General features: G+C 47.2%; 1 protein-coding gene across 1 annotated transcript in view; it reads right to left on the bottom strand.

Annotated features, from left to right (window-relative positions):
* ror1 (receptor tyrosine kinase-like orphan receptor 1) overlaps positions 1-19,584 on the bottom strand; it is a gene marked incomplete at both ends in the record, with an annotated part of 101,537 nt that extends 81,953 nt beyond the window's left edge. The window contains one exon of the mRNA XM_083672349.1: positions 19,479-19,584. Within this exon, the coding sequence (XP_083528475.1) occupies positions 19,479-19,584 (106 nt within the window). The remainder of the gene's footprint in view (positions 1-19,478) is intronic.
* Positions 19,585-22,854: the final 3,270 nt, after the last annotated feature.

The raw sequence follows: 22,854 nt of genomic DNA, 5'->3' as shown, positions 1-22,854 counted from the left end.
GGGCACACAGGCACACACACGGGCACACAGGCACACACACACAGGCACACGGGCACACACACACAGGCACACAGGCACACACACACACACACACACACACACACACACACACACACACACACACACACACACACACACACACACACACAGGTTCTGCCAGGAAGCCGGGCAGCCGTGGCGGCCTTCTTATCATCTTGTCTGATTTCTGGTGTTTCAGTGTTCAGAGGACAGCTGGGAGAGAGAGAGGGAGGGAGGGGGGAGAGAGAGAGAGAGAGGGGGGGTGGGGGGGGGGGGGGTGGGTAGAGAGTGTGCCTGTCTGAGTGACTGAACGATCCAGAAAGGATTCCATTTAGTCTCCTCCAGCCTGCCTCGGCTAATGAAAACCAGGACGCTTTACATCTCAGAGATAACACCCACCCACACACACACACACACACACACATCTATCATCTTTTAAACCGCTGTCCACAAACCCCACGAGTTAACCCTTCAGAGACATTAGCTACCTGTTGCTCAGAAGTGATGTTGGAATATTCAGTCGCTTTAGCCTCGTCTTGGGATAGATACACATAGGCCCGACCGTTCACATTTACACTATTGAAACATCCTGGTCACACAGAATGGGGTTATGGGTCTCGTAGTCCATAAGAAAACCTTATTTTCCTACAGAACCTGTTAGCAGAGTTGGTTGAGAAGACTCCTGTTAGCAGAGCTGGTTGAGAAGGCTCTTGTTAGCAGAGCTGGTAGAGAAGGCTCTTGTTAGCAGAGCTGGTAGAGAAGGCTCTTGTTAGCAGAGCTGGTTGAGAAGGCTCTTGTTAGCAGAGCTGGTTGAGGAGGCTCTTGTTAGCAGAGCTGGTTGAGAAGGCTCTTGTTAGCAGAGCTGGTTGAGGAGGCTCTTGTTAGCAGAGCTGGTAGAGACGGCTCTTGTTAGCAGAGCTGGTTGAGGAGGCTCTTGTTAGCAGAGCTGGTTGAGACGGCTCTTGTTAGCAGAGCTGGTTGAGACGGCTCTTGAGGATTCTATTTTGGGTCTGTCTTTATCTGTGGTCGTCTGTGCTGTAAAGAGGAGACTTATGTGGGCCCTGCAGCCCCAGATAACATGAAGGTGCTGAGTGTGTGTGTGTGTGTGTGTGTGTGTGTGTGTGTGTGTGTATGTGTGTGAGTGTGTGTGTGTATGAGAGTGTGTGTGTGTGTGCGTGTGCACGCGTCCTCCTACTGACTCCATTTATCGGTCTCTCGTCTCAGGTCAGTAGGGGGGATTTCAATGTGCCATGACAACACACACAGACACAGACACAGACACAGACACACACACACGCACACACACACACACACAGACACACACACACACACACACGCACACACACAGACACACACACAGACACACACACACACACACACGCACACACACACCTCTGTCCCAGAATTCTCGTCCAAACTGCACCATGCTGTGGAACAATAAGTAATAACCCTGCGTCCTCTGGTGGCTCTGTGGTTCTTCAGGCTTCACCACACACACACTCTCATACACACACACACACACTCTCATACACTGACTCTCATGTATGTATTGATGTTGGAGAAAGACAAGGCAGGTTTGAGGACTCAACAGTAAAACGGGTCCACCAGGGACTTGAATCAGCAACCCTTTGGAGACCAGTCCATCATCCTCCCCAGTCCCCACTGGGCACTCATGCAGCGCGGCTTCACAGAGGAGCAGATATGCACCTGTCAGTCAAGGAGGCTCTGGCATTCCAGCAGTGTGCACACTGACACACACACACACACACACACACACACTGACTCACACACATGCAGAGCGGCCTCACAAAAGGAGCTTTGTGAGTCGATCATGAGAGAGAAGGAAAAAATGAAAAGAAACTGGTCTCGTTACAAAGCGGCCCTCTGAAATGCTTGTCCAGAGACAGTTAGGGATCGCAATAATGTTATCCTAACTCTGCAGGGTTGGCTGTGGCTGACTGACTGACTGACTGACTGACTGGCTGACTGGCTGACTGGCTGGCTGGCTGACTGACTGGCTGGCTGACTGACTGATTGACTGACAGGTATGGCAGAGATAGACGGTGATGGACAGAACAGTGAAAGACATCGGATTCTGTCAGGGCTTTTTTCCAGGCAGAGTCCACCACCTTTAGATATGGGATGCATGTAGACACATATACCACTGTCACTGTCAGGATGGCATACAGTTGAAGACGGAAGTTTACATACACTTAGGTTGAAGTCATTAAAACTCATTTTTTAACCACTCCACAGATTTCATGTTAACAAACTATAGTTTTGGCAAGACGGTTAGGACATCTACTATGTGCATGACACAAGTAATTTTTTACAGACAGATTATTTCACTATATCACAATTCTAGTGGGTCAGAAGTATACATACATTAAGTTGACTGTGCCTTTAAACAGCTTGGAAAATTCCAGAAAATGATGTCATGGCTTTAGAAGCTTCTGATAGGCTAATTGATATCATTTGAGTCAATTGGAGGTGTACCTGTGGATGTATTTTAGGGCCTACCTTCAATCTCTGTGTCTCTTTGCTTGACATCATGGGAAAATCAAAAGAAATCAGCCAAGACCTCAGAAAAAAAATGGTGGGCCTCCACAAGTCTGGTTCATCCTTGGGAGCAATTTCCAAACGCCTGAAGGTACCACTGTTCATCTGTACAAACAATAGTACGCAAGTATAAACACCATGGGACCACGCAGCCGTCATACTGCTCAGGAAGGAGACGCATTCTGTCTCCTAGAGATGAACGTACTTTGGTGCGAAAAGTGAAAATCAATCCCAGAACAACAGCAAAGGACCTTGTGAAGATGCTGGAGGAAACAGGTACAAAAGTATCAATATCCACAGTAAAACGAGTCCTATATCGACATAACCTGAAAGGCCGCTCAGCAAGGAAGAAGCCACTGCTCCAAAACCGGCATAAAAAAAGCCAGACTACGGTTTGCTACTGCACATCTTACTTTTTGGAGAAATGTCCTCTGGTCTGATGAAACAAAAATGTAACTGTTTGGTCATAATGACCATCGTTATATTTGGAGGAAAAAGGGGGAGGCTTGTAAGCTGAAGAACACCATCCCAACCGTGAAGCACGGGGGTGGCAGCATCATATTGTGGGGGTGCTTTGCTGCAGGAGGGACTGGTGCACTTCACAACATAGATGGCATCATGAGGAAGGAAAATGATGTGGATATATTGAAAGACATCAGCCAGGAAGTTAAAGCTTGGTCGCAAATGGGTCTTCCAAATGGACAATGACCCCGAAGCATACTTCCAAAGTTGTGGCAAAATGGCTTAAGGAAAGCAAAGTCAATGTATTGGAGTGGCCATCACAAAGCCCTGACCTCAATCTTATAGAAAACTTGTGGGCAGAACTGAAAAAGCGTGTGTGAGCAAGGAGGCCTACAAACCTGACTCAGTTTCACAAGTTCTGACATTTCACATTCTTAAAATAAAGTAGTGATCGTAACTGACCTAAGACAGGGAATGTTTACTCTGATTAAATGGTCAGGAATTGTGAAAAACTGAGTTTAAATGTATTTGGCTAAGGTGTGTGTAAACTTCAGACTTCAACTGTTTATATTTAGAGGTTAGTTCCGTCACTTCTGGAATCTCCTGTCTCCATGTATGGCTAGAGTTTGGTAAAAAAAAAGAAAAAAAAAGAAGAGAGATAGATATATTGAAGCCATATCTTTTCACCTCCATCTCATCTAAATTAATTTCACAGCTGGAGGAGAAGCGGGGAGGGGGGGAGGCTTCCATCTGCTAAACATAACACTCGACAAGCTTCCCACTGTAAATCACGCATCCAGGTGGTCCTCCAACGAGGAAAACACACACTTGAGAAAGAGTGAGTCAACCCTCTGCAAGGCAAGAAAAAGGCTTATTAGGGAGAGAGAGAGAGAGAGAGAGAGAGAGAGAGAGAGAGAGAGAGAGAGAGAGAGGAGAGAGAGGAGATTGACTGACAGGTGTCATTGAAGAGCTTGTGACAGATAGCTGGTGTCTTCTGACCCTCTCTGCAGGGGTGAGGTAGTCTGGGGTGGAGTAGCGAGGAGGGGGGAGGGGGGGCAGGAGGGGTGTAAGGTTTGTCATTGAACACCACCTGCCTCCACTTAACCCCTCTCATGCTTTCTGCTTGAGCTGCCTCTTTCAGCCCTCTCCCCTCCCCATCCTCCCCTCATTCATAGATGGGGCGTCCCGCAGGCTCGGGGGGCCTCTGCCCCTCCGATTCCCAAACAGCAGGACGACTGAGGAACCTGGAGCCAGGCCTGGGGCTCCACAATCCACCCAGCCTCCAGACAACACTCACACAGCCACCATCCTCATTCATTTCACACCACTTCTCCCCATCACACACTGGTTAACATGCTCAGAATCATATACACACACATGGAGTGCACACACACACACACACACACACACACACACACACACGCACGCATACACACACACTGGAGTGCAAAAACACACACACAACATACACACGCACACACATACTGTACACACACATACACACTTTATATCATTGATTGTCCCACATGACTGTTCTGTTCTGCGTAATGTTGTATTGTATTTGTATATTTGTAAATCGTATGTTTTTAATTGTGACTCCTGACTGCAAGCCAAGTTTCCCATCTGCGACAATAAAGTAAACTCAACTGAACTGAGTAAAGTAAACTGAACACATACACACACACACACACGCACGCACACACACACACACACACAGCCCAATTGGTCGCTATGCCAATCAAGGGCCTCTGTTAGGTCAAGAGTGACTCACATCACATTAAAGAGGACATGGGGCTCCTCTATTCAGGACCCTCTGCAGGCATGCACCCTCCTTTCCCCACGCCTCATGAAAGCCTGGCCCCTCGCTCTCTTCCCCTCATCCCCCTTTCCCTTTGCCCCTCTTTACCCTCTCCCCGGGCCCCCTGTCCTCTCTCTTCATCCATGGGCCACAGCTGAAGTGTTCACTGACCCATATCTTTGATTGCCCTCACCTGCATATGGCACGCCCCCCTGTGACCCTGCCCCAGTTAGTGGCCTCTCTTTGGGGCGGCCCAGTGGCCCGGTGGTTGTCCCTGAACTGTGTGTGGTTCTTCTCCTGACTGGGTTTGTTTAATATGGTGTCTAAGGAGGACAATGTGCAGACACTTTAAGATGGTCCCCACAGGCCTCTCTCTCTCTCTCTCTTTCTCTCCCTCTATCTATCTCTCTTTCTCAGTCTGTCTCCGTCTGTCTCAAGTGTGGCTATTAAAGACTCATTTCATCCATCGCTCACTGTTCCCTTAGCTTACTCTCCTTCGTTTCTCTCTCTCTCTCTCTCTCTCTCTCTCTCTCTCCCTCCCTCTCCCTCTCCCTCCATCTTCTTGCATCATTGACCAACTCTAGTGCTCCAGCTGCTTTTAATGTTCTGTGAATCTCTCTTCTCTTTCCTTGAAAACACCCCAAAGAAAACATCAATACGAACGCCGTCGTATAGTTGGCCATAAGCCGTGTCTAAGACTAGGTGCTAAGTTAGAAGAACACTGTTTAAACAAATACCACATTTCTGTGTCATAAAGTCCTGTCACCTGAGGGGAAACCATCAGTCAGGGCTGCGGTAATGAACCATGGTAATGAAGCGTGGGAATCCAGGAATAGCAACAGCGTTGCTATGAAGAGTTGGTTGGAGTTAACAATGCTCTGTGACTGTTTCGCTACTTTCAGCTTTCAACTTGTAACAGTACAGTAACCTTAAGTACTATGAAATAATCCATATTTATAGTTTTAGAAAGATTCCAACATTAAATCCTGAGATTTGCCAGAACTAGAACTGCATAGTTCTCTGCCACTCTCTAAAGGCCTTGATGATGTAGAGGTGGTTACTAGTAGACAGGTTTGCTGGACAGGCGGTACTCCCAGGGTGTGGGCAAGGCTGGTCGAAACTCGGTTGTTTATCCACCGGCCAATCGGTGTGAAACGCTGAGATCCTGCATCCCAGGGCGAGAGGAAAAGGCGGAAAGCCTCCGAAATCTCCCCCCTGATCCCTGCTTTGATAGACGGGGTTCCTAAAATAACTCCCTCCCACTAAGGTGCTCTGTGCAGAGGAGAAAGAGAGAGAGAGAGAGTGAATGGAGAGAGAGAAAAGAAAAGGTGAAAGGGGGGAAAGAGGAAATTTGGGAGAGTATCGTAAAGACAGAGAAAAAGATCGAAATGGAAAGAAGGGGGAAAAGGTGGTATGGAAAATGAAAGTTTCCCTGCAGGGAAGCAGAGACAGATGGAAGGCTGTGAGAGTGGTCCTACCATCACCCTGAGGTTATTTATAGGAGGCAGAGAGGGGAGATTGAGGGGTGATGACGGGAGAGGATGGGGTTCCTACAGAGGGGTGCAGGGGTACGCTCCTGGCTGCTGACTCCACCATAAAAGAGAGGGGAATGGAGACACATTAATGGCCTGTTGGAAAACACACCTCAGCTCAGCAAGAACAGTACCGTACCTCCCATTAAACACACACACGCGTACACACACCACACACACACAGACACACACACACACACAGACAGACAGACATGGCTATAATCACCTCGACACACACAGACACACACGGCTATAATCACCTCGACACACACACTCGGCTATAATCACCTCTACACACACACACACACACACACACACACACACACACACACCATATAGTTTACCACAGTGACAAGTCAAGGTTACTGCTATCCACACAAAGAGCTGGATGTGGCCAACCTATTAGTGTTAGTGTTTGAACTCGGGCCAACTTTCAAAGGCAGATTTGCTGCTCCTGACATATCTGCCGTGTTGCGTTTGCATCTAATCGTTTTATCATGTTTACTTTGCACTATGCATTTCTTGCCTTTCCTTTAGTGCTATCCTGTGTTTTCCAGTTCTGCTTTTAGTTTATGATAGGCTGATACCACCAGGGCCTCCGCGGGTGGAGACAAGAGACAAAAGCTGCTTTTCAGCTCTGCAGACTGATATCTCCTCGGGTCTCTGAAGACAGCTGAAATATGCTGTTGGGGGGTTGCTTTTGGCTGGGCTTCCCAGGGAGGGGAGAGGTGAAAATGACTTTACCTTCTGAGGAAACGGCTCTGCTGCAGCAGGCCTGGCCCCTGCCAAACTATTCTGCCTTGTTATCTTTATCTCTTTCTGACTCCACGCTATTCTTCAGATTATTTTTCAGAGAAAAAGGCCAGATTCGTGGAGGGAGAGAAACCCCCCACCCCCCACCCCCCCCCAACGAAGGGAGTTGAGCTTGGCAGGCTAATCGAGTGGGGTGGTGGTGTTGTGTTGGGGTGAAAGGAGACAAGGCCAGGTACAGTGTGCACAGCAGGGGCGGACTGTGTGTTTACTCACTACAGCCCTGCTTGGCTTCGTGGCTGGGAAACATGGTGGACAATCAATTACAGGAGCAGAGAGAGAGAGAGAGAGAATATGGACGACGAGAGGTGGACAGAGAGAGAGAGAGAGAGAGAGAGAGAGCGGATGAAGAGAGGTGGAAAGAGAGAGAGAGAGAGAGAGAGAGCGGATGAAGAGAGGTGGACAGAGAGAGAGAGAGAAAAATAATAAGGTGGAGGAATAGGGAAAGTGAGGGGAAGGAGAGCGAGGAAGTGGTAGAAAAAGAAGAGAGGGAGGGAGGAGAGAGCAGAGGAAGAGAGAGAGAAAGTGAAGGAGCTTGTAGCAGTGCTCCAGCCCAGGTGAGGTTGAGAACAGCTGGTAATATTTTCACCCTCATTTACCAGGCTATTAAAAAACCAACAGTCTTCCAGATGTGACAGGGGGCACACACCCTCTCCTAGAGTGTACACACACACACACACACACACACACACACACACACACACACACACACACAGAGGAACACATAAGTGTGTATGTGTGATGGGGTGTTACATTCATGCACATGTGTGACTGTACAGTATGCATGCACATACCGTATGTATGTATGTATGTATGTATGTATGTATGTATGTATGTATGTATGTATGTGTGTATGTGTGTATGTATGTATGTATGAGAAAGCAAGATACATATGGTCTAGTGACTCATTGTAATCAGCCTCAGGTAAGATAAACAGTGTGTAGACATCAAAGAGGCCTGTAGGTGGGCAGGGTCCGGCTCTGCTGTTTATCTGTAGATCAAGGGAGGCTAGTGGGGGTAGAAATCGGAGGACGGGGCTCATTGTAATGCATGGAACTGAACGAGGAACGGTAATAACTCACACTCACACGTGTGTTGGATACCATTCCTCGGTCCGTTCCATGCATTACAATGAGCCCCCAATTTCTACCTCCGCCGGCCTCCCCTTGCTGTAGGTAGACGGAGGTCGAGGCTGCATTCCCGGCCCTCACATCCACCCAGAAGACCTCCGCTCTCTTTTGTTATTCCACATAGCTCTGCACTCCGTAAAACCGCTGCTAATTGCTTTCATATTACACAGCACCCAGGCCATCTTGGTGGCTTTCCAAGACCACCTCCGCGACACGGAACGCCGTGTAAAGCCCTGCCATGTTTCTTCCCTCCACCTCTCCGCAAAAAAACTGTTGTTTTAACAGAGAGGCACGGAGCAAAAATACCAGCGCGTTGACGGCAATGTAATCAAAAAAAGTATAACAATTATTGTATAGCGCTGTAATCGATGATGTGGTTTGACTTCTCGAATGAGGAGGTGAGGAAACTTTATATACACATTTTTACAAACTCCCTCTCACAGTTGCTGCCTGTTATGGTTTCTTCTTTTCTACACATTAAACCAGACGATGAAACATAAACAATAACGCAGAAACATCACAAAGTTGTGATAAAAAAAAAAACTTTCCAGTATACAGTGTCAGCTCAACATAGTTCTTATCAAACAATGGTTGATCTGACTGTGGGCTTGTAGAGAGAGGCTGTAGCCAACTGAGGACCAGAGAGAGGCTGTAGGCTGAGGACCAGAGAGAGGCTGTAGCCAACTGAGGACCAGAGAGAGGCTGTAGCTTAACTGAGGACCAGAGAGAGGCTGTAGGCTGAGGACCAGAGAGAGGCTGTAGCTTAACTGAGGACCAGAGAGAGGCTGTAGGCTGAGGACCAGAGAGAGGCTGTAGGCTGAGGACCAGAGAGAGGCTGTAGGCTAACTGAGGACCAGAGAGAGGCTGTAGCTAACTGAGGACCAGAGAGAGGCTGTAGCTCACTGAGGACCAGAGAGAGGCTGTAGGCTGAGGACCAGAGAGAGGCTGTAGAACAACTGAGGACCAGAGAGAGGCTGTAGCTAACTGAGGACCAGAGAGAGGCTGTAGCTAACTGAGGACCAGAGAGAGGCTGTAGCTAACTGAGGACCAGAGAGAGGCTGTAGGCTAACTGAGGACCAGAGAGAGGCTGTAGCTAACTGAGGACCAGAGAGAGGCTGTAGGCTAACTGAGGACCAGAGAGAGGCTGCAGCTAACTGAGGACCAGAGAGAGGCTGTAGGCTGAGGACCAGAGAGAGGCTGTAGCTAACTGAGGACCAGAGAGAGGCTGTAGGCCAACTGAGGACCAGAGAGAGGCTGTAGGACAACTGAGGACCAGAGAGAGGCTGCAGCTAACTGAGGACCAGAGAGAGGCTGTAGGCTGAGGACCAGAGAGAGGCTGTAGGCTGAGGACCAGAGAGAGGCTGTAGGCTAACTGAGGACCAGAGAGAGGCTGTAGGCCAACTGAGGACCAGAGAGAGGCTGTAGGCTAATTGACTGAGAACCAGAGAGTGAGTAGTTTAACTAAGGACTGTTAAGTAAGGACTATTAAGTAAGGTCATTCAGGCACCATTAACTCTGAGTCTAATTAATTGGAGTCACGATAAATCTCTCTGGTCACATGGCAATCATCAATTAACTGAATCTTCAATGGAGTAGGGCTTGTGTTTGAGTGTGTGTGTGTGTGTGGGGGGGGGGGGGGTATGTATGTCAAGAGGGTTTAAGCAATGAGATGGAGCCTGTGATTGCTTTGTAATGTGTTTAAGGAGGCAGAGGCCAGTACAGTATGCACACACAAACACACACACACACACACACACACACTCACACACACACACGCAACAAAACAATACACACAGTACACACAGGAATAAACTCACACAGGACAACATGCATGTACATTCAGACCTAGGCTTCTATAAACATAATCTGCTAAATCAGGTTTGAGTTAATTTGACTAATAAAAGCCAGACTGCATTCAAAGGACAGGGGGTCAGAGCTGAGCTGTGTGTCTCTGGCCAGGGACCAGAACACAGCCAAGACAACCCCCAGGACAGGACCCAACCCAACACAACGCAGGAAATCAACACTAAAAACACATATGATAACAGAAATAATTACAAAAGAATTTTTTCGACGGATGGGAAACAGAACTAGATATACTGACAGGCCTGGTCCGGCCCGGCCCAGCCCAGGACCGCCAAGTTCTCACACAGGTTTCAGTAACGGCGCCGACGGAACGCAAACAAAAACAGCGGGGCTTGTCTTGATTGGCTCACTGTTTGAACTTGCGCTCAAACACCCGTGAATCACGGCCAGCCAGTGTGCGCCGGGCAGGCAGGCAGGCAGGCAGGCAGGCAGGCAGGCAGGCAGGCAGGCAGGCAGGCAGGCAAGGCAGCCATTCCAAATCAGCGGCCCAACGGTGCATGTCAGCAATAATAATGTGCAATGACCAGAACAGGGAAGGGTTTCTCCCCCGAGGTTGCGTGTCTCCCAGACAGCCCTATTACAAAACATCATTATACAACTGACATGTTGGCATATAAACAACTGTTCATCTCACTAAAAAAGTTCAATAACTAATCTGGGCTCCTATTCTGATGCAATGGAAGATGCGTAGGCTAGCGAACGGGGCCAGTGGAGTTCCTGATCTGAGCTTCTGTTCATGAAAGAACAACATTTGTGAAATGAAGAACTTTTCTGGTCTAGGAGAGGCAGGGCCTGGATTTTCAAAAGAGATAAAGTACTACTTTAGCTGAGAAGCTTTCGGAAAACTGACCCCTGGTCTTCGTCAGTTTGGTAATTCTCAACCTTGGGGTCAGGACCCCATGTGGGGGTGTGAGATGATTTCTAAAATTGGGGTTGTGAGCCAAAATGGTTGAGAACCAGTGAATTAGGATATTGTTTCGTTGTATCCGGGTAGTCATTCAAATGTCCCCCTTATTCTGGTGAATGTATGTGAATGTGAATGTACTGCATTACTGTGATGTAGAGATAAAGACCTGTTGTAGGGACAGCTTAGTGACGCAGCCGCACAGAGGTTAAACAAACAGCCTCTGGAATCACACAGGTATAAGCCTCTTATGGCCTCTGAAGAGGAGATCATTGACTTTTGATGGGGTGGGAGTTGTCAGAGACAGAAGCCCCCCCACCATAACATCACCCCTCCATTCCGTTCTCTCTCTCTCTCTCTCTCTCTCCCTCCCTCCCTCTCCCTGTCAGGACTTTGATTGACATGACCGCTGTAAGGTTGTTTTAAGCCCACTGTCAGTCAGCTGCTTCTATGCAGACATGGTCACACAATAACACACTTTCACTGCTTCTCCTCTTCCTTTCACTGGCTCACTCATCCCCCCATTCTCTCTCATGCATAGTTAAACTATTAAACAGTTGGCTGAAACCAGTGGGACAGAACACATTAACTCCTGTGAGACTCTCTCTCTCTCTCTCTCTCTCTCTCTCTCTCTCAGCCTTTTTTGAACCTCTGCCCCTCCTTCCCTCTCCCTCTCCTCACGTCTCTCAGAAAGTCACAGGGCGATGCAGTTTCATTTCCGGCCCTGCTGAAATCGATGCTCTCTCCGAGAGAAGCCCCAGTACAGCGGCACCACTAAGTGAACTTGAGTTTGGACCCGCTCCAACGTCCCCCCCCCCCGAAACAACCTCGGTGCCAGGCTTGATAAACATCCAAAGGGAAATGAAATAACTGTTAAAGTGGAAATATGAAAAAGCCCGCTCATACGGGTAAACTCAATTTTCCCCTCAACACTCCCTCACATTTCTGTCCACCTCTGAGAGATTCCGCGGGGCCAAGCGGCATTCCGTATCCCGCAGAATAAATGTAGGAATTCCTGGTCAAAAGCGCCCCTCGTCGAGATTCCTTTCCGCCGCGGGTCAACACAGAGTTTCCCCACATGAGCGGGGCCCTGTTACCATCCTTCGCCCGTATGGGGAAGAGAGAGCTTCACTGAACTGTAGTGTGTATTCATGCCGTGGTCTGCTACACACACACACGTTCACACACACACACACACACACACTCTCAGACAGTGCAGACGTAGAGGATGTGTTTGATACTCAGGCTGTGGCTGAATCTCTATTCAATATCCAGCAGCACCGAGCACAAAAACCGAATCCCATTCTATTATTATTCCATCCCCTTCCATTACCATTCCGCCACATTCCACCTAGCCCACAAACACAGAGACATCAAACAACAGCCATAGCCCTCCTTCAAAGAGACTTGTGGTTTCTGGTTAACACATCCAGTCGGTAGTGCTCTAAGTGGCCCTGGTCTTCAGTAGTAAAAAACCTGCCCGTCGACAATGGGCCGGCAAATGGAGAAATCAGAGCTCCTCTTCAAAAAGGCTACTGGTGAGCACATCAAGCCACTGGGCCTCTACAGTAAGTGGCTCCCCTCCTTTGTAGTGTCTGTATGGATATGCTGGAGACGTTGAGGTGGGTGGAATGTCTTTCCCAGGTTTGAGAGGTTGTAGAGGAGTGCAGAGGAGCCCTGGGACCATGTTTGTTAGGAGGTCTGGGTCCCAGCCTCCGAGCCCGAGCCCCAGCCCCAGCCCCAGTCTCCGAGCCCCAGCCCCAGTCTCCCAGCCCCCACCCCAGTCCCAGTCTCCCAGCCCCCGCCCCAGTCCCAGTCTCCCAGCCCCAGCCCCCGCCCCAGTCCCAGTCCCAGTCCCAGTCCCAGTCTCCCAACCCCCGCCCCAGTCCCAGTCCCAGTCCCAGTCCCAGTCCCAGCCTCCCAGCCACCACACGTGGGCATCGGTTCCCCTCTGTCGGCACATACTTGGGCACAGTCCTCATGGGCCGCGGCTGGGCGCTTGGCTACTGATCACTCAGAATTAGCCCAACTAAGCCTTTTACTTCTGGATTCCTCGGTCAGCGTGGTCACAGAGTCATCGCCTCTCACCACCACAGAGAGAAAGTTTGAGAGAGGGAGGAAGAGAGGGCGGGAGAGAGAGAGAGAGAGAGAGAAAGAGAGAAAAAGAGTGAACACTTGCGTCAAACAGAGAGAGGGAGAAGTGGTGCAGAGATCAAACAGAGAAACGGAGGACAGAAAAGAGGGGTGCAATGAGGAGAAGAAGCTGTGAAGACAACAGGATAGGAGAGAAACAGAGAGGGGGGTGATGGATAGAATGATAGCAGAAAGAGAGAGAGAGTCGAATTTAAAGGGAGTGAGGGAGGTTGTTCCTGAGGATGGCAGGGTGGGCCTCTCCCTCCCCTGCTCTACACTCTACCTTCCCTGTTCGGACAGTCGAAAGAACCTTTTATGGTTCTAGGTAGCACCTTTCTTTCGAATGGCTGCAGCCTCTCACAGGACTCAGCTACATAGAAACAGGCAGGGTCAGAGTACCAGCCCAGCCCAGCCCAGCCCAGCCCAGCCTAGCCCAGTACCAGCGCAGCCTAGCCCAGTACCAGCCCAGCCCAACCCAGCCCAACGCAGCCCAGTCCAGTACCAGCCCGGCCTAGCCCAGTACCAGCCCAACCCAGCCCAGTACCAGTCCAACCCAGCACCAGCCCAGTACTAGCCCAGCCCAACCCAGCCTAGCCCAATACCAGCTCAGCCCAGCCTAGCCCAGCCCAGCCCAACCCAGCCCAGTACCAGCCCAGCCAAGCCTTGCCCAGTACCAGCCCAACCCAGCCCAGCCTATTGTCCCTGAATGGAGGGCCAAGGCAAACAGAGGCCGCTCTCTAATTGTCAGCCACTGCTGGGAACAATTGGACAAAGGCTGAGCCTAAACAAACAGACTGTGTCTTGTTTCGTGTTAGACTGCGGCATGGTGGCTCTGTTGAACTGGCAGGAGCCTCTGTGCAAGCCCTAATCCCCAGCGGCCTTTACATACAGAGACTACTGACTGAGTTCATTTGCAGGAGAGAGAGGGGGGGGGGAACATGGTGATGGAGGGAAAACAGCAGAGAGAGGAATGGAATAGGAGAGAAATAGCCTATTTTTCCTCTTCAAGAAAAACAAGATCTATCGCCTTTTTCCCCCATGATTCTACAACCGCTTCATAACTCAGCAAACAATGCAAACCAACAACGCTCAGTTTTGATGAAGTAAGAGTTCGCATGAGAGAGGAAACATCCCCCCCCCCCCCCAGAATGACATGAGCCCCTTTCAGACGCCCCCCTCCCCCAAGAGGAAGATGAGTTATGATGCAAGCTCTTTTGATGCACAGAAGCAGCACTCAATTACCCTTACAAAACAATGCGATGACAAAGGGCCTCGACTTTTACAATCCGGTTATGACTCTCATAGCCCCAACATACGCAGTTGCAGTCGGTGGCTAAAGTCGGCTTGTTAAACCACCGGCTTAGAACCTAAACCTCTTTAAAGGAACTAATCTTCAAAGGGAGAAGAATTCCTAACCCTTCAGACTACAACAGGATTTAAGTTTCTATGGCTACTGATAGTAATTACTAACCAATAAGGAACACGAGAGTCAAACGTACTTCTGGATGTTAAACAAACACGGCTAAATAGGTTGAGAACAGCTTAATATGGAGGGGAAGCAGATTCGGCTCCCAGCCTCTCACCATACACACACACACGCAGACATAGACACAGACACACACACACACACACTCAGACGGTGTGGTAATGAGGAAAGAGTTGAGTTAACATTTCTCTGTACAGAAACACAAATCATTAGATGGCCGTAAAATTTAATTTCTACCCTGTTCTAACACTCAAGCACATGGGAAGTTAGTCAGGCAGACGCTTTCCCCATCAGAGCCACCTGTAGGGGAGAGGGCTACCTCATTACAAGCAGAGAGAAAGAGGGAGGAGGAGGAGAGAGAGAGAGAGAGAAAGAGAGAGAGAGAAAGAAAGGAGAGAGGGAGCAAGAGAGAAAGAAAGAGAGAGAGAGAGTGTATAGTAGATAGCCATTTCATAGCATAGTTTCATTAGACTTTCAACGAGATCACCATGATCAAAGGCAAGGCCAAAAACAAGATTAAACTGTGTAAAATGTTAAAGGGCTCATTAATATCAACATCAAGTGATACGATTGAAATCATCTCTTCTCCTTCCTAGGCTGAAACTGATGGTCCGATGGAGTTCCAGCGAAGGGAGGAACCAGGTTGAGAGAGAGAGAACAGAAGCCAGTCTGGGAAGGCCAAAGCGCTGAACATCCATTCCTTTCTGCCTCTTTCCTCTCATTCAGAACGCCGTGAGTAAACACACACACGGAAGCCAAGACGGCCTGCCAGTCAACTCTGATAACAGCCGCCAACTGCAGCTCTGCGGCCAAACCCAATACTCCCAACGTGAGCCAGGTACACCAGATTGTGATGAAGGGGGAGGGGGACAGTAGGGATAGATAGAGCAGAGGTGGTGTGTGTGTGTGTGTGTGTGTGTGTGTGTGTGTGTGTGTGTATGTGTGTGTGTGTGTGTGTGTGTGTGTGTGTGTGTGTGTGAGCCAGAGGGAGTGATTGTTGGATGATTTTAGCTTAGCAGCCAGAGTATTGCAGTGCCAAGGCATCCCCATCCAAAGGATTGATGTCATGCACAGTGGTGAGAGGGAGAGGGAGAGGGAGAGAGAGAGAGAGAGAGAGAGAGAGAGAGGGAGAGGAGAGAGAGAGAGAGAGAGCAGCTCCCTCTCCTCTGACCGTCTGTCAGACACGCCTGACCAACGTGTGGTTCAACACTAGCCTATCAGCACGGCTGCAGCCCTGGCTCTGGGGAAGCAGTTAAGAGTGAAACGTTCCTAAATAGACATACGAGGGGAAATTATGAATGCATAAAAGGCTTCTTCATTCATGGACAGAAATCTAAGGCTGTCACATCTGAGGGAAAAAAAATCAGGCTACAGGACGGAGCAAAAAAATCACTGGGTTGACTGATAAGTTGCACATATATTTTCATTTTTTAAACAAATATTAATCTTTGGCTGAAAAGCCCATAAAGGTTGGGTATTTATTAGCTCTCAGGGAGCGTGGCACATACAAAGGCCTGATTGTGGGCGGTGAGAGATTTGCCAGTCTGCGTGCAATGGGCTTTCTTAAGTCCTTAATGCAATGCAAACATGCTTTACAGATTTACACTGACACATTTACAGCTGAATTTAAAAAGCCATGTTTCATCCCCACTCCTGTTAAATTAAATGTAGCATGGTCTCGTCACATTAAGTCGGCAAAAAAAAGTTAGTAGGCGAGGAAAATGGTAATTTGATAAGCCGCGGTGAAATTCTGATCTCTTTTTAAGACAATGGCATTTCCTCTGCTGACTGTATAAAGGACCCATGAGTGCATTGATGCATATCTCGTAATTGTAAAGTCTACAGTACTTAAATCTTCACAATATTTGATCATCAAAGAGCCATTCTTTCATCGACATACTCCATAATTATTACTAATATTATTATTTTTTCGGCATTATGACTTTGAGAAAGAGGAATAATGCCTAAAATCTTGGCTCTTTTGCTGCAGTTCTCTATTTCATTCTCTGGTAAAAAAAACTCTCAATTCCTCTCCAGAGGAGATTTTCTCTCCACCATGGCTTCACCTCCACAGTGTAGCGCCGGCCTAGACAGTAATTACAGGAAAGGGGTTTCCATGCTTGGCTTCAGTTAGTAGGGGAGAAACATTATCAAACGTCTCTCCAGCAGAGACCAAGTGAGGATATGAGTGAGTGAGCTGTGTCTAGCAGCTATGAATCAGATCCCCTTGACTCCCCAACCAAAGTTTCAGTTGGAGAATGGTTTTCCTGACAGTTTTGGTTAACAAAGGAAAGCCAATACTTATAGCTAAGATTTCATAAGAGCTACAGTGGTGATGTGCTAGGCTAAATCCACCCATAACATTGTGAGCAGGAACATTCCTGATTGCCATTCTGCGTATATGTGTGCCATTGCTTGTATCAAAGACCTAGAGGAAACACACTTTGCCACGACTGTTTTTAATGATGTAATTCTGAGTTGAGAAACACAACTGAGGGGAGGTAATGATAGTCATCCGCTGCTTCTGCTCCCAGTTGCTACACAACAAACCTAAACAGACAACCACAAAGAAAGTGATTGAAGAGAAACAAATGAAACAAATCCAAAAGTGCGCTCAAGTTCAAATCCATCCATGTACATCTGTATATATATACACACACACACATATATATGTTCAGGTTTATTATGCTACTTCATCCTGTCCCTAGTGATCAGTTCTGTGCAATACCACATCTTGTCCAAACTACAGTATTTAAGTGACAATTAAACAACCAGCCATTAAACAATTAGCCAATTAGTCTTCGAAACGTTGAATGTTGAGTAATACAGCCATATACTGTACTTTAACTTGGCAAACATACAGGGATAATAAGGAAGGGAAGTAGGTAATTACTAATGCATGACATGGTTTACACACCGTTGTTTTAAATTAACAAGAGAACAGCGTCGGAGAGGATGATTTATGACTTGGTGGGCTGATTAATGGATGGTGTATACGTTTATTTCCTTCCCAGACTAGATTGAAATGGACTGAACTCAACTGTCACAAAACACACACACACACACACACACACACACACCCCGCCCCTACATCTGTTTCACACATACAGTACTATGCACATTCCTAAATGTCTACGAGGGCTTTTAAAGATGAACCACTTGATGGCTGCGTTAGTGTACCATGCATTCTGACACACACAGAGAGGAGAGTTTAGAGAGGAGAGCAGTATGACAAGCTCACAGAGACAGAGCCTGAAGGGTGAAGTTTTTTTTTCTGAGGTAAAGTGCCTTTAGTGTCAACAGTCTGTCTTGCTGAAATCTGTGCTGAGGCAGTTCCACCCCGATGATTTATAGCCTCCTGACTGTTATTAAAATGTAAGACTGTATCATGGCAGAACGCTGTTTCCACTCCTCTTTTCCAGAACTGAGATATGAAATAGTTACGAGGGGTCGCTTTTTTCCCTCTCTGTTCCATCATAAAATCCCATTTGAAGAACATATAACTCATCCAGTCAAGTATCATGGATTAACATTCCTGCTCCTGACTCTGAGAGTAACATGCAAAAAGGCTTCAAAAAGCTCCAACACAGCATTGTAAATAATATCCCAAACCAACAGGGAGGAGGCCTGCGTAATCCAAACAAACCCTGAAATATCCTTTTCCAGAAGATTATAAATCATAATGCAAAATGGTTAAAAATAAAAGGACATTACATTACTAAATTCACATGTGAGGGTAAATGAAACACTCAAATCCCATGTCCAACAGCAGCTTTCTCTCAGACTGACTAAAAACAATGAAAACTATTTGACAAGAGGAAACAGCCACCATCTGGGCACCTGACTCTTATGGGTAGAGTCGTAATAAAGGTTACACCGTCCGTCTGAGGATGTTTATAACCGTTAACAGCTTTAATGTGGGGAAGCGAATGTGTATTCCACAGTGATTACTACTGAAAGACTATTAGCAGTCATAAAAAAAACTAACTTTATGTCCCTGAAATCAACTGCTTTGATAAAAAAAAGTAAACATTTGGAAATATTAACTACCTCTTTACCAAAGAACGGTCCAGCAGGCTATTTTACAGGAATACCCAAGCACGTTTGGGAAAGCATGGCAGGATAAATGTTATTTCATTTGAGTGAATTAAGCTTTACATTTATATAGGAGTGAGTCTTTACAAAGGTAACAAAGGTGTTTTTTTGTTTGTTTTTTCGAAGTGGACTTCCATACTAAACGTCCGTGTATTGTTGAATTAGCTTTTAAATCGCAAATGAGGCGCAGGAGACAATGGACTGGACTTCCAGCTGTGATAGATGGTTATCCCCACCATCATGACTTAAGAGTCCCATTGTATTTCAAGAGAACCAAATCAGTGTTTAAATTGGCTCACCTGGAAAGCGTTGGAGCAAACAAAGATAACTCAAACCACAGATCATTTGCATAACCTAAATATTTATCGGTATGGTAATAACAACGGTGTACTGTAGGTACGTTACACCCGTGAAAAAAATCACAAATTCTATATGTCCACGTTAAAAAGTGACGCATGATGCTTTCGAGAAAATAATAGAGAGAGTAATACAAAAACAATAACCAAGACATTTTGAAGACAATTGAAATCGTCCCAATTTCTGAGAAACGCAAAGGGAAAATGAGTTACAAAAATACACTTCAAAATGGAATAATCGGATGGAAACCAACATCAAAGATGGGTGATGGGACAGGAGCGAAAAAAAAAAAAAAAAAAGTTAATTTCAGAAAAAGTTAATTTCTTACCAGTCGCGCTCATCCCCAGAATTGCCTGTAATAACACGATGGCCCGGAGAATGTAGAGTTGACATCTCCGGAGACGGTGGGTCACTGTTGCCCGGGTTGGATACATTCCTCCGACTCTATTCAAGCCCCTTTACATCCACTAGCCTACGGTACAACCGTAAGCTCACGTGCAGATGTTGATTAGAAAACAATCACAACGTTTATGTGTAGTGTCCGGTCGTCGTCCTCCTTCCTCCAGTGCTAAAGCGAATACGAGTTCATAAATCGGACTGCTCCTGGTCAGTATGTGAACCTTTTAGGGCACGAAGTTCTCCTCTCTCCCTCTCACTACTCTCTCTCTCTCTCTCTCTCTCTCTCTCTCTCTCTCTCTCTCTCTCTCTCTCTCTCTCTCTCTCTCTCTGCCTCTCGCGGAGTCCCACTGCTTTCCTTCGCGCTCTCAGCGCACGCTTCCAAAACTTGTGTGAGCGGCTTGCACGAGCCATCTGGCTCTGATTAGGGTCTTATGTGTCGCCACCCTGTGTTGGAAATAAGAAATTCGTCCTGTAATATCCGTTATATGAGAAACTTCATCATCACAACTGCACGTTAATCCTCCTGTACTCGACTCGCGCATCACATCAGATATAAGATAAAAAGCATTTTTTTTGAAGATGGACAATTTCCCATGGGCTTACTAGTAGACGTATTATAGAAATAGGCTTATATCCATTCATTTACTTGGTTTGAGAGTGAAGGTGGAGTTAGGAGAGTCCGTTCTGATTATTGAAAGTATAACTGCAATAATCAACAAACTTCCAATTGTCTGTGGCTGCGCCCCTCCCTGCCAACTCACCACACCTGTTCCCACTCAATGAATCTGCTTTCCTCTCCTCTTTCACCTTAATATGCAGTCTTATCTCCTGTATGTTGATGTATAGTACATACATGTGTGACCAGTGGGGTTTGAAGTAGGGACCTGTTGCATGGACACCACAGACTTGAATCGTTATACCAAGAGGACATCCTCGTGGTACGAAGGCTATATCTGGGCTTTAGAAGACGCAGGCAGGGCTACACCATCACAACAGCTTGATTCCAAATCATGTGCAAACAAATGTAAATGCCTTCTTATTGTTATTCTCACTATAGAAATAGCCTACATTGTGTTACCTAGACTGTTTGTATAAAAACATATTGGCAGTAGCTTATGTTTGGGTGGGAGGAAGAACTCCAGTACCCAATGTTGGAGCACAACCAAGAGGTTGAAATTGGTAACACATGGAATAACACAACACACCCATCATGTCAGACCATGACATTGTAGCACTCATGGAATAGAACTGATTAATTTGTCATGATTGTGAAAAACACCCACACCCACCCCCACCCCCAAACCCCCCCCCCCCCCCCCCCCCACGCACACACACACAGAGTAGTGTTTTAAGGGATATTTTGTATTTGAAACAACCTTTTTCTATTTAAGGGAGAGCGGGAGAAGGGAGAAAAATTAGTTTCTTTCTGTCAGTCAGCCTTGAGACTGACATCATAGCTGCAACACACACATTTTGCAGCAAACACTTCTCTGTTCCAACAAGAAGTAAAATGGCCGCTATTCCTTCCAAACTGTTATCAGCTCACACCATCATCTCCTAACTACACACCCTGTTTCATTTTACCATACACACTTCACGCTTACGACACACACTTTGTCAGTGTAAGCCAGCCAGGCAGGCAGATACGGCGGAGAGAGAATGGTAGCAATTTAGCGTCTCCGGGTCCCACATCCTGACCTGCTCCTGCTCCTGCTCCTGCTCATTAAGTCATCTGGCGTTGGAGTCTCCTGGCGGCTCGGCCCGGAGCGCTCTGCCGTTTGAAGTGATGGGTCTGTGATGACTCACAAGCCCACGGTTTCAGCTCCCATTTCCCCACTCCTCATCAAGTCCTGCTGGGCCTCGGACACATGGCAGCCCCTCTCAGCCCCCTGATCAAAACCTTCCAGTGGAGGCTGGTGGAGGTAGAAAAATCAGAGGACGGGCTCATTGTAATGCATGGAACAGAATGAGGAATGGTGTTTGATACCATTCCTTGTTCCGTTCCATGCATTACAATGAGCCCGTCCTCTGATTTTTCTACCTCCACCAGCCTCCCCTGAAACCTTCCCATTGACCCCCCCAGTATCTTGGGCGTATATTCATAAAGCGTAGTATTCGTGTCAGGGTGCTGATCTAGGATCATTTTGGCCTTTTAAATCATTATGAATACGATTATATGGACAGGTGGGATCTGATCCTAGATCAGTACTCCTACTCTCAGACGCTTTATGAATATGAATCCAGGAGACTGGGGTTGTTCTGCTATCTGTAGATAGGGATTGTAGAGGGGTATCATCATACCTATCTGATTGTAGAGGGGTATCATCATACCTGTAAACCACAGTCCCTGACATTGCAACTGGGAAAGACAGACAGAGGAAAGGATGAAGTTATTGAGGTATATGTAGCGTGATTTGAGACATTGAGAATGTCCTCTTGGTCTAATGGTAGATGCTTGGGTCTTCCATGTGGGAGACCCAGGTTTGAACCCCACCCGCCATGTAAGGTTTAGCAGAGTTATGGCATGGTTGTTGGATGATGGAAGATGTCTTTTGGGGGTGAAATCCATAGGGACCTTTTAGAGGCACGGCTACACGAGATTACAAATGAGGTAATGATGTCAGAGAAAACACTTTATCAGTCCAAAACAATTATCATGGCTGTCCGATTACACACACAGACTATACAGATGTGCAAAGGTCAAAGAAAATGCTCATAAACTAACTAGATTTAGTTTTGACGTCAGATTCGTGCTGTTTTCTTTGGAACAAGGCGTCTCAGCGAAGCTCGCCGAAAAAGAGGAGAAAGGTTTAATGACTTTCTCTGGCATGATTGCATCTAATATTAAACATTTGGAAGCCATTACTCCTGGGCTGGTTAAGTAGCAGTAATATTTATGACATGCGGTTATTTTTTCTCTCTGATGTCTATCTATGTTATTTTCCCAAAGTAAAATAAGATTATTAAAATTGCAACCATGCACGTCGAAACTCATCTAAGTCTAATGGGAGGCTGGATTGAGGTCTGGATGGTCTCTTTTGAAGAGGGACTCCCCCGGGCTAAGCTCTCGACCGTACGCACACAGGCTAGATTGAGAATGAGCTCTCTGTGCTACGGTTGACGTGACCTGTGATGTTGTCTCAGTCGGGGAGACAGCTACTTCGACAGACGCCAGATGGGAATGAAGAGATGATGATCGACTTTCTCTGAAAGCTGGCCGCCAGCTTTTCTCTCTGTCTCTCTTTCTCTCTCTCTCTCTCTCTCTCTCAACCCTCCCTCTCTCCCCTCAGATGACTCCAATCAGA

The sequence above is a fragment of the Argentina silus genome, assembly GCF_951799395.1.
Source record: "Argentina silus genome assembly, chromosome: 6".
NCBI lineage: Eukaryota > Metazoa > Chordata > Actinopteri > Argentiniformes > Argentinidae > Argentina > Argentina silus.
This window is presented reverse-complemented; position numbering and strand designations above follow the sequence as displayed.